We start from the raw sequence: 16852 nt of genomic DNA on the forward strand, positions 1-16852 counted from the left end.
AAAAAAGCTGAGTTAGACATACCAATAACTCCTTTCCTGAGAGTCTTCCAAGATAGCCCATGAGACCTAGGGCTTCCTCTACCAGGACAGGAAACACGTTAACCCCACCAGATAAAAGGCAGTCCTCGCGAGACATTTAACTGGCAGGCCAGCCCCCATCCAGTGGAGCTATGTCGTGGCCGACCTAGCACGGAGCTGCGGTCTGGTCTGCCCGCGTTCGCTGGCCAGACTGGGGGGACCCTAAGGATCTATATTATCCAGTTTGTCGCCTATTCCAGTCCTTGATTGTAGTTCTCACAGAACCGGGGAAAAAAAAAAAAAAAAAAAAAAAAAGGAGGAAAAAAATTCCATTTACAATGAAAAATAGATCCCAGCAAGGAACTAGGTCCTTACTCCTGACTAGACAGCAGCTAAGAGTGGGTGTACACCCCCTGGAACTGAACATAGGCGTGGTCAAGCTTTTTCTTGTCTAGTGTCCTACTTCTGTAGGGGGCAGTATAACCCAATGGTTAAGAAGAATCTGGAGCTGTGTTCTTCAATGAACGAAAGAGAAAAATGGTTTCCTCTCAGGATTCTCCCATTCTAATCTAATTATATCTCGAAGGGAGCTGTGCACAGGAAAAACCCTGGCCTTCTTATGCATTCCTTCATACACAAGATAAATGTTTTGATAATTGAACCTTCTCCTCTTCAATTCCAAGCCTAACAGACAGCTTTTAACAAATCATCAACATCTTCTAGTGACAATTTGTACCTAGAGTCCCTGACTGAGTCCTTATCCTCTTCCCCTGATCCCCCCTGTGAGGAAGGGGGGAGACCTGGTCTCCTCTGGATCCTCACTTTCCGCACCCTTCGGCGTAGCTCCAGCCACGGTCCTATCTGAGGTCTGACTCTGAGTGGGAGTCTGCATCTTGCCAATCAGGGTCTTGAAGGAACTAAAGGTAGAGGAAAGCTCATCTCTAACTGAAGTGAGCATTCTTTTGAGAGGATATAGTTGGGTCATCCTCCACTAAACTGTCTATGCATGTGCGGCAGACCACTTTACTCCACGAGGAGCTTAGCTTTGCCCCGCAAACTGCACATTTCCTTTTGGGTGGTTGCGCCTGAACTTTGTCCAGAGCCTTGGTCTGCAAACAAAACATAAATGAAAGCCTAGTTTGAGAATCAGGCCGCCCAGTTCTCCAAAACATATTATATAATATTTTTACCTAATGCAACATGCAAGGTTTGGAGCACGTAGAGCAACCTAGGGAGAATTTTTATTTCTAGGTTGCTTTTCTGTCCAAACCATAAAAAATGTGTAGAGTCTGAATGGTGTACTTTAATTTTAACTAAGAATGGCAGAAAGGTAACCCCAATAATTGATTCCAGAATGTGGGTGAGAAAGATACCCAGGTATTTAACACTGTTGGGCCTACATTAATGGGAAATTATCTGTGATGGCATGTAGGCAGGCTTGGGGTTATTTACATTCAATGCCTCAGATTTTTGCAGATTACCCTGGAAGTTTGAAAGTTCCCCTGTAGGGTTCTAAATTCTGCCAGTAAACCGATATGGGGGTTAAATCTTCACTAACAGCCAACCTAGTGCCCACCAAATCAATGACATGACATCCTACCTGCCATAGGAAGCAGCAAAAAAGTAACTACATTTCCAACAGAACAGATAAGATAAAAAAAAGATTCAGGACTAGTCAACAAGGATGCAACAATGATGCACAAACTCTGCACAACGCAGCATTATTACCATCTCTAATCATTTAAATAAAACATTCATCGGTGAGTAACCAAACAAAATTCTTCAGATTTTAAAGTATACATCTTTGTAATGCCCTGTGCTTTACAGCCTATGTACAGTATAAACATGAAAATACTTTTTGATGCAGATTTTTATAAAGCCACGGGTAAAATCTGGCATCTTGTGGTGCCTCAGTGCCATCTTTAATGCAGGGCAAAAGAGGCAGCTGCCCCGAGCCCAGTCATTGTTGTAGGGCCCAAAGCAGCTGTCCTTTCAGCGCGTTCTGCCTGCAAATAGTTGATAAGTGAACTCGGTGGGCTGCGAGCTGCAATCCATATTACCTTTGAACCATACACATAGCTGCGATCCAATTACCTTCAATGTCACACAGGATCACTCTACAGAAAAGTCTGACATCGAACTCCCCAGAACCATTACATTTGTTGATAAAGGTTGAGCACTACCTAATAATTACCAAAAAATGCAAATGCTCGTTTCAAATAAATGAGCATTTGAGCATAAACAGTTGACTGAAGTATGGAGAAGAAAAAAAAAACACATTTCACCTGCAGAAGTTGCTTCTGAAATAGTCTTGCAAAATGACTATGATTAGAAGCTAGAGACAAGTTTAACATCATAGCCCTAAGAGAAAAGAGAAGATCAGTGTTAATCGAGCAACATAACATCTAGCAGTATATTATAGCTATTACATCAATCAAAAAGCAAAACTAGCCCGTCATCTGAAATCTGGAAAACCCTACAGTAGGTTCACAAATTCAAAGTGCAAGATGCCCATTTATTAAGGTGCCCATTAAAATATACAATTTAAATTCCAGCGATTGGGGGGAAAAAAAAAGTCCTGAACTTATGCTTTAGAAAACAGCAGACATTCCAGTCAAATCGTTACTTTTTTGCAATGGTTGGCTGTCTAAGCATTTTTTAGTTTCCTGCACATCTCATTAGTGTCACAGAAAATTGAAAGCATTCAGATTTGGCCGCACACACAAGTGTGAAGCGTCAAAATGAGTTTAGTTATCAGTTCAGTTATCTAGTGAATCCAAAGATGATCACTAAAAAGTTTTGACTCCTAAGCAGTAGTGGGATCAGGACTGTTCCTAGAAATGCCTAGTGGACTGGGGGGGGGGGTGGGGGTAAGAAGTTTTTCTTCATCTTCCTCATTAAACTCCTGTATGAAATGTATTTAAATGCCCACACATTGTTTTTAAATCAGCTGAGGATATTTAGCTGCGCAATTTTTAAAATAGACATTTAAAAATAATTTCTGAGAAGACTGAATAATATACAAAAATATTTTTACCTGATCTTATTGCCCAGGAAACGCTCAAAATCCCAGTCAGCCTTTTCATGGCAATCTTCCCACTCACGTAGCAGCTCATAAAATATGTCCCTAGAAAGCATATCATACTATGTAGAAGGCAGTCACATAGTTTGGGTTATATTGATCAAAAAAATTGCAAAAAGACATTAACCACTTTAAGACCAGGCATTTTCTGACACTTTTCATTTACATATAAAAAAAAAAAAAAAAAATCAGTATTATTTCTAGAAAATTACTTAACACCCACAAACATATATTTTAATAGCAGAGGCACTAGAGACCAAAATGTTGAGTGTCACAATTTTTTATTTCACATGTTATTTGCGCAGCGTTTCTTCAAAGGCAATATTTTGGAAAAAATACACTTTTTTGAAAGTGAATGCAAAAAACACAATGTAATACCCAAATGTTTGGGAAATATTTAATGATGTATGCTGAGTAAACAGATACCAAACATGTCACGCTTTAAACTTCTGCACACGGCAACAAACAACATAAATTTTGTTATCCATAGGCGACGCTTTGAAAGCCTTCACAGGTTGCCACATTAAATTTACAGGTGATCTTGTGCTAAAGTTACTGCCCTTGATCTGATGTTCGTGGTGATACCACGTGTGGAACGATCGCAGTTTGCATGCATTTGTCCTTGCGCACTAGTACAGGGGAAAGAGGGCGCTTTAAGTTTTTTTTTTTTTTACACTGTCGCTTTAATTTTTTTTTTTATATCACTTATTGTTATCACAGGGAATATAAATATCCCCTGTGATAGCAATAGGCAGTGATAGGTACTCTTAAAAGCATCCGATTACACCAAGATCGGTGTGATTATATGCTTTCCCCCCATTTAAAAATGGCATTGTTTATATCCAGCAAAACTGGAAGTGATGAATGCTGATCACTTATGGTTTCCTATACATGCCATTCCGGTCTCGATTACCTCTATGGTTAGCTGGTGGAAGCGCTGGCTGTTCGCTTGGGTCTTCCAGTGGGATGAGAGAGCCCGAGAGAGCCAAAGAAGGCGGGAGTGGTTGGATGCCCCTGTCCGCGGTTTGTAAAAGCAATCCAGCAGCTACCCAGCTGCTAGGAATGATTTTACAAGAAAGCCGACCCTCAGGCATCGTTTCGATATTACCTTATATCAACTAAAAAAGAAAGCAGACATGACACCTACTTATAGCTAATACAAAACTGTTTGACTATTATAATAAAACATATTCAGTGTGAAAGACCTGGATGTATGTCTCCTCCCTGTCTGTGTGCGTCCACAAATGTAATACTAGCCAGCAATAGGACAAAATAATTATGAATGGCATAAGTCTCACCACTCCCAGCAGTCCACTTGAGCTGTATGATCCTGAGATGTTGCTGTACCTTGGCTCTCTAAAGCACTGTATATGATAGCACGATTCCTGTTGCTAGTGCTTGTACTGTGCATCCCATGCTGCTGGCATGCACTCCAGCATGCAAGGCTGGGTTCGAGGTCTGCTGGGGGGGGGGGGGGGGGAGTTTTATGCCTCAACATGTTTTGTCCTGCCCCCTGTATGGGGCTTCCTCAGGCCTTGCTAGGGGATTGGCTGCTGCCCCTGTCTATTTGAATCCCTGGAGGGGACATACACCGAGGTATTTCACACTGGATATGTTTTATTATATTAACCAATAAACAGCTTTGTATTAGCCATAACTAGGAGTCCTACCTGCTTTCTTTTTTTAGTTGATATAAGGTTATATTTTGGAGATACCTACCCAGTTTCAGTTAGTTTGCTTACAGCATATATTGGAGTAGCTTCTTGGAAATTCTTGTTTTGTGTATATCATTCCGGTATATCCACTTAAATTCTAGCGATGTACGAGTACATCGCTGGTCGTTAAGTAGTTAATGAGATGTAATCTTTCACTCTGAACTGTGTACGAAAGCACAGAAACAAATAATTGTTAACACATTAACTCAAACAATTTAACACCTATAATAAACCTTATAATATAATATAAATTAATATAACACACCTTTGCTTTTTAAAAATGTGGAATGATCGATCACTAGGAAAGTTAGAACGATTATCGGTTTCTGGCTGAAAGGACACAGAGTGTAGTGTTGCTGGAAGCAAAAGAGAAACCTTTGAAAACATAAAAAAAAAATGGTTAAAATGTAAAACATACAACATACTTCTGATATGCAACAGTAAAATAATTGTAAGACTTCTAGAGAAGCCAGCTTCATAAGTAACCAGACTCTGGAGAAACTTTCATAACACATCACTATTCTGGTTATGGACGCTACACAATGCTAACCATTTCAATATCTCTTCTGTTAACCACACTGGTGACTAAAGCAATTTCTATAAACCATCAAATACCCTTAAGCTGGCCATACAAGGTTACAAATTAATTCGAAAAAGTGTTCGATATGCTGGATCGTTCGACTTTCAAAAATGTTAGTGGTCTAATTATGATTTACCCAAAAAAAAAAAAATGAACATGTCGGAATTTTGCACCGAAATGAACGATTTTTGAAACATTAGCAGTGGAATCCTTTGAAAACAATTTGAACAAATCTAAAAGCGCATGCACGTGTTAAAATGTAAACCTGGAATGTGTAAACGATTGTCAAAAAGTCTACCGTTTATGTCATCAACCGATATGTTGATAATTGGGCAACATCTATTGATACAATGATGTCATTTTCGCATGCACGCTCAACGCTTTTTTTTTACCCGACCGTTTATTTTTTTAACAATTTTCTAACCATGCATGGCCAGCATTATTTATATGCTTCACAACATCTATATGCAAACCAAGTTGAAAAAAATGTTCAGCAAAGACAGCAGTAACTGGTTCAACTATGGGTTATTTAACTGGTCACCATTTTTCACTTGGTTAAAAATGGTGATGTAAAAAAAATCCCCTGTAAAAAAAATGTAACTCAAAAAAAGAAACTTGTATACAGACAACTCTCATTACATGTGTACACCTCAGTTAAAATGCAACACTGTATGCAATAATGGTCCTTAAAGTGACACGTAACAGATGAGAAAATCCTATTCTGAGCTCACTAGGGCACACAGCTTAGTAAAATGCAACCCAGGATTATACTACCTCCTATACAGGAGACATGGAAACGAGGCATGTGCAAAACTAAAGGCCAGTCTTCTTGAGACTATAACCTCCCACATCTGCTCTGCTGCAGCAAGTTGAAAGGATGAAACCTAAAGGGGTAAAAAGCTGTGTCCCTTAAACACTCTAACCTGTTGCTGACAAGTGAAATGGACATGATCAACAATATTCATTGGTCAGCACAGGATAACCCCTGTTTACAATCATTCTGTGTTCTGTCCAGTCAGCCATTGAGAACTGGCATATTCACATTGGATTTGTTAAATTCTACATTTTGTAACTATCTCCAATTAGACAGTGAGCCTTCTTCTGAGTGAGTCATCTGCAGTTCTTTGTAGCTTTAAGCTGGACATTCAGGAAAGTTCTCCAGTTCGCTAAAATAAAGTGCAGATTCTCTGTTCATTATCTATACTGGTGTTCTCTCTGCGATGTGGTTGGCAAAGATTACCCATCTGTGTTCCAGCACACACTGGACACCATTATTTGGGTCAGGCAGTATTGTTTGTGGATTGCCCATGGAGTCGTCTGTGCAGAGCTGAGGCAGTTTTTCTGCCCCCTTTTCTGCTACCCACTGTCATGAGCACTAGGCCTATGCTAGTTTGATGTACTAAGGCTACCCATATGGTATTTTCTACAGTAACATCTGTAGCTGCCCATTTTGTGTGGGGAATGAAGTTCTCTTTTATTCTAGGCTAGCCTTATACCATTCACAAGTTGGCCACATTGGAGAGCCCTCTATTTTTCAACTCAATGGAAGAGTTTTATTTATTTCCCGCCCCTCCTCCTCCTCCCTGTTAACCAACTCCGGGAAACTTCAAAATTATCCCTTGCAAGTTAACCTTAAAGCTGATATCCAGGTTTCCGGTCACTAAAAATAGTTTGATTGGATCAAGCTGGTCCAAAAAGTCTATTTGCTTCAGTAAGTTGTGCAGTCTCTCCAAGCACTGTATGTAATCTCAGCTACATACAGTGCTAGGTTCCCGCTGTGAGACAGACTTCCGGTCACACCATTTTGTGACAAAATCCTCTGCAAAGAGATAATGCACCAAGAACCATGTATGGGCAATGGATTTCTCATCTGGGTGTTTTTAATATTTGTATATATCCAATAGGAGATGAGGAAAAACACCTTTGTGGAACATTTTGGTCTACTAGAACTAGTGTGATAGGGAAAGGAACAGTGTAATCCTCCAACTGGAATGCACTGCCTCAATTAAAAAATGCGAAGACATTTTTGAATTGTGAATCTTTCGAAATTGTGAATAGGGGGTACTGGAACCCTGAGGGTTCTTTGTGTGGTTATTTTGCATCATTGTTATCAAATGTTAAGGTTTAGGTAAAAGACCTAAATCTACACACCAAATCACTTTGGGATAGGGATAAGTAGTTCGTAATTAAAGTTTTTTCCAATTAGAAAATGTTTGAAATTTCACACATTTATGCAACTGTATCTCAACTCCCTTCATTTGAGCTTGAAAAAAAAATGAAAAGGTGTAAGTTAACGTAAAGTGGTTGTAATGATGGAAGGTTTTTACTTTCATACATTCTATGCATGAAGGTAAGAAACCTTCATATTTACCTGAGCTTGATCCCAATCCAATGATGTGCATGAGAGTAGCGGCTCTCCCAGGTATCTCTGTTCTCATTGGCTGAGACACAGCAGAGGGGCAAATGGCTCCTGCTGCGGTGAATCACAGCCAGTGAGGGAAGGGGGGGTGCAGGACTGAGCCACGCTCTGTGTCCCATAGACCCATGGAGGCCATTCAGGAACAAGCATGCATGAGTTCCCCCCAGAGCAAGCAGCTTGCTATGATGGCCCTTTGTAAGGGGGAGGGGCCACAAGCGCTAGTGAGGGACCCGAGGAGGATCGGGGCTGTTCTGTGCAAAACCACTGCAAAGAGCAGGTAAGTATGATGTGTTTAATATTTTAAAGAAGAAAAAAAATCCTTAGAACTTTATTAATCAGTTTTCAATTTGATATTGTTGATATGACTTTGCACTGGAATCTTGCTGCCCAACTCAGCTGCTATTAGGTCCACATCATATTTTCAAGCCATGATGAAAGGGTGAGGGTACAGCCCCAGAGACACGCTGGCTTTGGAAACATTTAATCATTGAAGTAAATGAGTATTTAGACCTTAAAGTCTAATAAGTCTGGGCTAAAGTATACCCAACTAAGCTTAAAAATTGCTCCCATCCGCCTTCTAATATCTATACTAACTACTCTGTAGAAGGAAGATGCTTAAAACGTTATTAAAGCCAAAAGCAAACATTTATAATACTGCAGTTCACCAATTCTTAAAATGTGTTGGCTGCATTTATTTTATCCTTCTTTCTTTTATTTTCATCTAGTGATCCAGCCAGCAAGTCTGTTTATCAAGAGAACAAACTCCCTTACAGATATATCAATTTACAAGGATGAGACAAAACATTTAACAATTAGAACAAAATTGTTTACTTTAACTGATTGTAAAGTGTGAGCTAGAGTTTGGCTTCGATTTTTTAGTGTATTTAAATCTGCTAATACATCTAACAACACCCCACCCCCTATACTGATAATGCTGCTGTGCCCCCTGTGCTCCTTCATTCAGCGTGGGGGCATTGCAATACAGGAGGTTTGTTACTGGCCAAATCACCAGATTAAAATGGGGGGGATCCTACAAAACAAAACGAATAAAGCAACCACGTCTAATGATTGGTAAGTTGCAATATATTACATTTTTGGTTTTGAGTGCAATACTTGCCTATTTTCAGAGCGCTTTGGTCCGGTCACATGATCCCTCCCAGGGGCCGGCTTCAGGAGAGGGACAGCTGACAATGGATGCCCCATAGTAAGCCTATGGGTGACGCCACCACCCAAGAATACTGTCAGTTGTTGGTGCCCTCTCCTCTCCCCTGAAGCTGGCCTCTGTGGAAATCACGTGATCGGACCACTCTGAGAATGGGTAAATATAATCATCTGCATTGTACAGGGTAGTTAGAATAAATGTTAGAAAGGCAGTAGGAGCTGTCTTAAGCTTAGTCAGTTCTAGGCAGGACTTCTAATTTAATATCTGGTGCTTCATTTTCCAACTTATCAATTAAAAAAGAAACGGTCTCCTTCTGTTTTGGTAAAACAACTTATGACTGAATTAAGCTTGTGGAGTTCTCCTCCTCCCAAGAAGGAAGACTCAGTGTCTGACAATGAGTACGCTGGAGGATCCCAAACAAAATCAGAAATATTAGTCACCTCTGTGTCAGATTCCATTGGGGAAGGTGGTGGTGGGAATTTTAAGCCCTTGCAAACAGAAGGAGCAACAAGTTGCCATAATTGGTGTAAGCGGAGTCCTCTGTCAACTGGAACACAGGTCATCTGCCAATGCCAACTGCAGGAATGTCACAGAGAAAATGCATCATTCCTAATAAACTGGTAAAACTGCACTCCTTGGCTAAGTGGAGAAACTTCCAGTATTTCCATATGCCAGCAACTGATGACAGTAATGAAAAAAATCTTCCACTTCAAAAAAATAAAATAAAAATACAGCAGAAGGGAAAGAACATTCATTCTCCTAATGGCACTAAGCGAAAATGGGCAGGCATGAGATGGGAGGAGCTGTAGCCTCAAGAGCGTTCAGTTTAAGTGCCAAGTGTCAATTTCTTCTGTAGTCGGCAGTATAACCCTAAATTGCTTATTACCAAGCTGTGTCCCTGAATGAACAAGGAAGGAATATTAGCAGAGGTACACAGAAATAGTCCTAAAGATTCGTATATTATAGTAATATTATATATATTTTATTAATCAGTCATTTGATAGATGTTCATAGGTTAAAACGTATCAGATGTAATAAGTTTTCAAATACTGAGGTAATTAGATAACCTACCTTCCCTGTACTGATTCCGTATGCTTCTAAGAGACGTTCCTGTAAGGGGGGAGAGAATGTCCCAATACGCTCATTCTCTGCCAGAAGCTTTATTGTATTCTTATCCAACAGAGAAATAACACTGCAAGATAGAGGGAAAAATACTGCATGTTGTCAGTTATTTAAATCTGATGAAAAATGCACGATATTATAGAACAATTTGATAAACATAGGTCAGTGTCAAAAACATGCAATACTACTACTATTAATAGAGGCTGTACAAAAGGTATGAAATGGGGCATACTGAAAGCCAAGCAGCTCTTTCACGCTTCGTTATTCTTTAGCTTTCCCTTTACTGTGTCTGCTCTTCTTAGCTGTCCTCACTCAGCTCTGTCTGCTGTCAAAGCCCCCTCTAAAACAGTAACATGTGGTAATTTTAAGTGAAGAGGTTATGGGTTCAATCCATGGGTTTGGATGGCTGCACACAAAGTATATTTTGTTGTATGTAAATTCAAAATTGGACAGACCTCATAGCTTTCCTCTTTCTGAGGCTGACGCTGGGTGACCCAATGGGACCACTGACATCTACCCTTCTCCCCCCATGATACGACGATGACGTGCTCATGCATGGACACTGTCACAGAGGAGCAGGTCACATGTTCATCCCCCACACTATGAAAGTTCTGGAGTAATAGTGCCCATGGCATAATATTATCAAACAAATACTCCTGAGGCAAGCATTTCTACTGCATATTAATATAAATATATAACTAGAAATTATTAACTCAACAGAAATTTACAAAAAAAAAAAAAAGAAATGATTAACTCACGTATACTGAAAATCAAGGACCAAAACAGCAAAAAATACACAATTGTGTACACTCTGAAAGTGCTGAGACTCCACAGCATCTGAAAAGTAAAGCATTTTTATTAGAATGAACCACATGCCACTGTAGTAGAGTTAATACTGATACATTTATTAAAATGAACACCAAATACATGTTTGAAAACATTATCAAGTCAAAACATTTTTTACCTTAATGCATTCCCTACAAAAAAGGTAAAAAATGTCCCACAACTTCTTCTGCCTATCACAAAAGAACAAAGGTAACATTTAAATGACATTTAGCTCAATATCTGTATTGTATAGTGAAGGCAAGAGGAAATTTGGATTGAAATGTATGGTTTTAAACAACCCCAAGCATCGATACGTACCTCCTGGCTTAACCCAAGTGATTCAAGTCACCGAACAATTCAGCAGCCCCCTATATTTACATGTGGATTTTATCGTTAAAACAATTCCGCTAGAAGACCAACTCTGTGCTATTGAATGGGAATATCTACAACAACAACAAAAGTCATCTATAGTGAAAAGCAAAAGTTTGAAAACCTGTGTCGCAATAAAATTTTGTTAATTTGTACAGAGAAATTAATGGGACCTCTGTAGCTAGCACTGTTTGCAGACTGCAGTGAGCTGCCTCCTTATTGCTGCAGAGGACCCGCAGAAAGGTTTAGATGTCACAGTAGTGGTGAACTAATCCACTGTGCTGCATACCCTGACAGGTGTTCTAATCCCTCTTTTCTCTTTATCCAAAACTTAAAACAATAAATTTTGCCTTAAGTTTAGGGATTGATCAATTATCGGTGGGACGGATTATCAGAGGCCGATATTCACTTTTTTTGAAGTATCGGGATCGGTCAGGAAACTTACCGATATTGTGCGCAGAGCACACGTCGTCATTACGTATGTTGCGCCACACGCCTCTGCGAACAGGGCCTGCACATTCTGAGTCTTGGCTTCTAACCAGATAGGCCGCCTCCCTTGCCTTAGACAGTGCATGCCATGGAACGGCTGGACCAGAGAGGACATGCCAGCCAGCAGCCACCCACATCCCCTGTGCCAGCCAGCCACCCACCCACAGCCCCTGTGCCAGCCAGCAGCCTCCCACCAACCCACAGCAGGGTGCCAGCCACCCACAGCAGGGTGCCAGCCAGCCACCCACAGAAGGGGTGGGGTGCCAGCCAGCCACAGCAGGGGTGGGGTGCCAGCCAGCCACAGCAGGGGTGGGGTGCCAGCCACCAACCCACAGCAGGGGTGCCAGCCAGCCACCCACAGCAGGGTGCCAGCCAGCCACCCACAGCAGGGTGCCAGCCAGCCACCCACAGATGGGGGGGGGGGGGCAGCCAGCTTTTTAAACCTTATCTGTATTCTATAAATTCTCTTTCAAATTGAATGGAGATGGATGCAGACAGAAAAAGTGTGGCCTGGGCTATTTCTAGTCTCAACCATCTCCAGGAAAAGCAGCAGTGTGCAACACATGCACAAACAATGCGAGCATGGGATCAGCAACTGCAAAAACCAAAAATACGTCAAAATCTTTGGGCCCATCTAATATATTGAATTATATAATGCAGCACAGAAAAAACAAGCTGAATCACAAAGTGAAATACCACTAACCCAAACAACAACAGCTATGTTTCAGAAAAAAAAAACAAAAAAAAAAAAAAAAAAAACAACAGGAGGCTACATTTGGATGGAAGATCCCAACTGCTGGACAGAGTAATCACAGAGATGATGGTGTCTGATAACCAGCGATTTACAATGATGTGAGATAATATACCAAGGTATATTCCCCACGCTAGGGAGTTTGTGTTAACAATAAATATAATAAATAAATAGTATATTAAAGTGAATGGTGCAGGAGCAGCTATAGAATGTAAAAGTAGATGATAATGATTGCCTTTAACTAAGCGTGAGTGGTCCTAATTGCTGAATATACCCCTAACATGGCATTAGGACCACTCACGCCTAGTTGGCCCCCCGAGCCGGGATGGGTTCCCCTTTAATTCTCCTATGGACTGGTGTAGGGTTCCTCCTCAGGCCAGGGTGTAGATCAAACATATGTGGGAAAAGGAAAGGCTCCAGATGGTGTAGTATAATTAAAGTTTTTACTACCCACAAATGGGTTAAAAGCAAGTGGTATTGTAAAATAAGTGGTAAAACGAATGTCCGGTGGTCAGCTAACAAGCTGCACGTCCGCTCTGAAGAGTGGCGAGCGGAGCTTCCGGCTTGCGTTCCACCGGACGCGACGTTGTTACGCTATATGTTCCAATCTAACACGTTTCGTCACTTCCTGTGACGTCTTCAGAGATCTCTGAAGATCGGTTTTCCCATTCGTTTTCATGCAGGTATGGTGTTAAGAACGAGCCCTTAATCTTAAAAAGTTTTAACAAACATTAACATGTTCAGTGCCAGATTTGTGTCGAAAAATGGTGTTGATTTTTTAAAATGTACAGAATATTGGCATCTAACATCAGCTATCAGCCTGAAGGGTGACCGGAAAATCAGTATCAGCCCTGAAAAAACTTTATCGGTCGAGCCCTACATAAGTTATGCTTTTATTTTTGGTTCAGCAATGCAAATTCGTATGTCACATATCTAACTCCAGTCTTCTCACTGGACAATGGCTTGGCCTCATCACTTTTGTACAATCAGCAATAAAGTGATCTAACAAGCAGTAGTACTAACTAAAAGGGCAGAATAGTAGAGTGATCGTCCTGGTTGGGCAGTGTGGCAGAGGTGTATACAACACAAGACTGACTGAAAAAAATAATTATAAATTGTTTGGTGGGTAAAATAGTAAATATACATATATTTCAACAATGTTTTGTATTCTACTTTGAGGTTTAGGAATGGCCTTCCAAGTATGCACACTTGAATACTGTTGAAAACCAGTTGGTAGACCTCAAACATTTAAAGCGGTTGTATCCTGCTTTTTGACACTTTTACCTACAGGTAAGCCTATAATAAGGCTTACCTGTAGGTACAAATAATATCTCCTAAACCGGCACGGCTCCATTACCGGTGTCATCTGGTAAGCAGACTTGCATGCGGTGGTGGATTGGTGCACAGGTGGTGGAAGACAACATATCGTATGTCTGTTATGTGCTATTTCAAATGTTTACCTCTTTATTCATCATTCACATTTGGGACTTTTTTCAGCCACTATGTGACTGTTTCAACATTTTATTTATCAGATATAATTGGTCACTTTTGTGTTAATTTTACACTGGTCATTCATTATGCACTTTATCATTAATCATTTTTCATTGTTATAATATATTTATATTGTTATAATTTTATTTGTGGTATCTCACTGGAAGTTGCAGCTTTTTTATTTAGTCACTAGCGCGGTTAAGCTTTTTGCCATATTGCACTATTTTTAGGCCTATTTTTCAAAAGGTGTGCAGAAAATACAAAACAGAGCTGGCAGCAACAGGATTAATGACTTGACATAATGGATTACTTTTTTCAAGGCCCAAAAATTCAGCAAAACAAAATGTTTATTTTAATTTCTTGCAAAAGGAAAATTCAACAAAATATTTTATTTTATCAAGGGTATGACTTGATGCTACATGACTAAAGTATAACTGAAAACGTTTTTTTTCCCTTTTGTACCGTGTAAGGGCCCAATCACACTAGGAAATGCATGTGAATCGCACAGGATCCCGTTGCGTGTCCTGTGCGATTCACATGCAGTTCTGTGCAATGTGATTTCAGCCGATTCATTTATGCATGCACTACTTTTGCACTGGGGAGACTTCCCCTCCCTTCCTGTCCCATAGCCAAATCAGGAAGTGACAGGAAATCCCTCATAGTCAAGCAGGGTCATCAAAACTAGTGTCCCCTTTGGAAGATTTATTCTATTCCTTTTCAGCTGACCACCCAAAATTTTGGGATTTCCTTTTACTTTTGGTCACCAGGAAAAATAGAGAGAGTGAATTTGCCCAAAAGGTACACAGCAATAAAAACCTGATCCACATTTCTAACCAAAAAAAAAAAGTCTTCAGTTATACTTTAAACTCTGCATACATTACTAAAATATTGTTGCCAGTCACCTTTAAATCCTCTGGTAATCTCGAGGTCAGAGTTCCTATCTTCAGCGATGGCTGGTCCCCGGGAGATTAGCAGTTGAAGGACAAAAAAGAACTCCAGAAATATATTTGGCACAAGGTTTTCTGCAGATAAAATGTAACTTGTCAATATTTTACCATTACATTTTTTGGATGTATATGATCTTGGCATCCTGACATTTTAGTACACTCAGGAGGGACAGATGCATCCAGCCCCACTGCAGCCAGTCTGTCAAAGTATATGGCAGGAGGAGGCTGAATGATGTACTGAGCGGTAATAGTATTTGGAGCCCTGTGCATTCAGGAATGAAGGTCAGAAACATAGAGGACCTGCATTCTAGACCTTTGCCCTGAATGCACAGGGTCCCTTCAAGCCACATCCTGGCTTAGAGTTTGGCAGCCTGCCTGCAGCGGGGCTGGGAGATGTACCTGTCCCTCTCAGCTATTGGATGCCTTTTTTGCTTCAAACGTCACCTCCACATTAATTCTTTAGCTATTCCTGGCAGTAAACCACTGGTTACTTTTTTTTTTTTTACTGCAAGGTAATGGCATGATATGCTAGTATGCATCGCATACTAGAACATTATGTAAAACTTACCTGAAAACAAAGCTCTTTAGCGATGGAGGCAGCGTCCATTTTCTCCCAGTCTTCCTTCCGGGTCCGCGGACTCCGGCTGTGTGACAGGCCGATGCCGTGATGTCACTGCGCACATGCATGGGGAGGAGCCTTCCATTTACGGCACGGGTAGCCGTTCCTTCCGAGCGTATGTGCCAATGACGTCATCGGCTGCGTGCAATGCAAATATCTCCTAAACGGTACACATTTAGGAGATATTTACAGTAGCTATTGGTAAGCCTTATTTTAGGCTTACCTATAGGTACAAGTTATTCTTTAGGCTTTACTTCCTCTTTTAAGAGTTGGCTGCTGTCAAACTGTTAGAATGTAAATTCCCCCCTTTAAACAACACCAGCTGGGGGCATGTCCAAGATGGCGTTGTAGGAAGATGCTTTTCGACGTGGTCCGGACCCTGCTTTGCCTCACTGTCTACCGAAGGGTCATCTTCAGCCTGCTCGGCCTCATTGTCTACCGCTCTATCAAGGAAACCTGACTGGGAGGTGGGAGACATTACAGCAGTGCAGAGTGGGAGCCCTTCTTGAATCTGAGCCAGGGTGGACAACACCAGTGGCTCTGCACACTGACTCTCCCGTAGCCTGCTTGTGCCTGTACACTTGCCCCCCACCAAGAGCTCAACTGGGAAGGACCGCTGCAGCTTTACAGAGCAGGAGCCGCTCTTTAACCTGGAGACCCAGCAAGACACACTGGTGGCATTTTACTATTAAGCTCTCTCCACATGGAGAGGCAAGCTTCCCTAAGTTCTAATAAATTCTCCTCACTATTGCACTCAGTCCAAACCAGGAGGGAAGGGACATCACTGCCATTAAGCCATGAGACCTACCCAGAACTGCTTGTTGACCACCAATTCCAGCTACTGGGGTAGAACATTGTCTGGACTTGCAGCCTGCTTTATTCCCATTTCCCCCATGGGGCTATGCCCAAAGGGAAGAGTGAGCCACCTACCCACCACACAGGAGCGCCTAATGTCACATTGTAATTGGGGGGGGGACTCCAGCAGTTCCTCCACTCCTGCACACACGGATACACAGACACACCAAGTTGGCAGCTGGTGGATTGCGCTAATTTTACAGCAGTTATGGCTGCCACATTAACGTGCCAAGCGGCTCTGACCAATAAAATAGATCACCTACAGCTGGACATAGGATTAATTGGAAGGGACTTGGATCCTTTCTGTGAACGCATTACTGTGGTTGAACGGCATGTCTCTTATATAGAAGAGAGGCCATACTGTTGATTTACACAGTCTGCTATTTGGAGTCACGAACAGAAGATTCA

At 41.2% G+C, this 16852-nt stretch overlaps 1 protein-coding gene across 1 annotated transcript in view; it reads right to left on the reverse strand.

Moving 5' to 3' along the window:
* Positions 1 to 16852, reverse strand: part of CDAN1 (codanin 1) — a 79546-nt gene that overhangs the window by 38948 nt on the left and 23746 nt on the right. Inside the window, exons 5-10 of the mRNA XM_082275499.1 lie at positions 14926 to 15045; positions 10857 to 10935; positions 10048 to 10168; positions 5081 to 5190; positions 3056 to 3145; positions 2304 to 2379 (exon numbers count right to left, since the gene is read on the reverse strand). Coding sequence (XP_082131625.1) covers positions 2304 to 2379; positions 3056 to 3145; positions 5081 to 5190; positions 10048 to 10168; positions 10857 to 10935; positions 14926 to 15045 — 596 coding nt within the window. The remainder of the gene's footprint in view (positions 1 to 2303; positions 2380 to 3055; positions 3146 to 5080; positions 5191 to 10047; positions 10169 to 10856; positions 10936 to 14925; positions 15046 to 16852) is intronic.

Source organism: Pelophylax lessonae, assembly GCF_965119305.1.
Source record: "Pelophylax lessonae genome assembly, chromosome: 13".
Classification (NCBI taxonomy): Eukaryota; Metazoa; Chordata; class Amphibia; order Anura; family Ranidae; genus Pelophylax; species Pelophylax lessonae.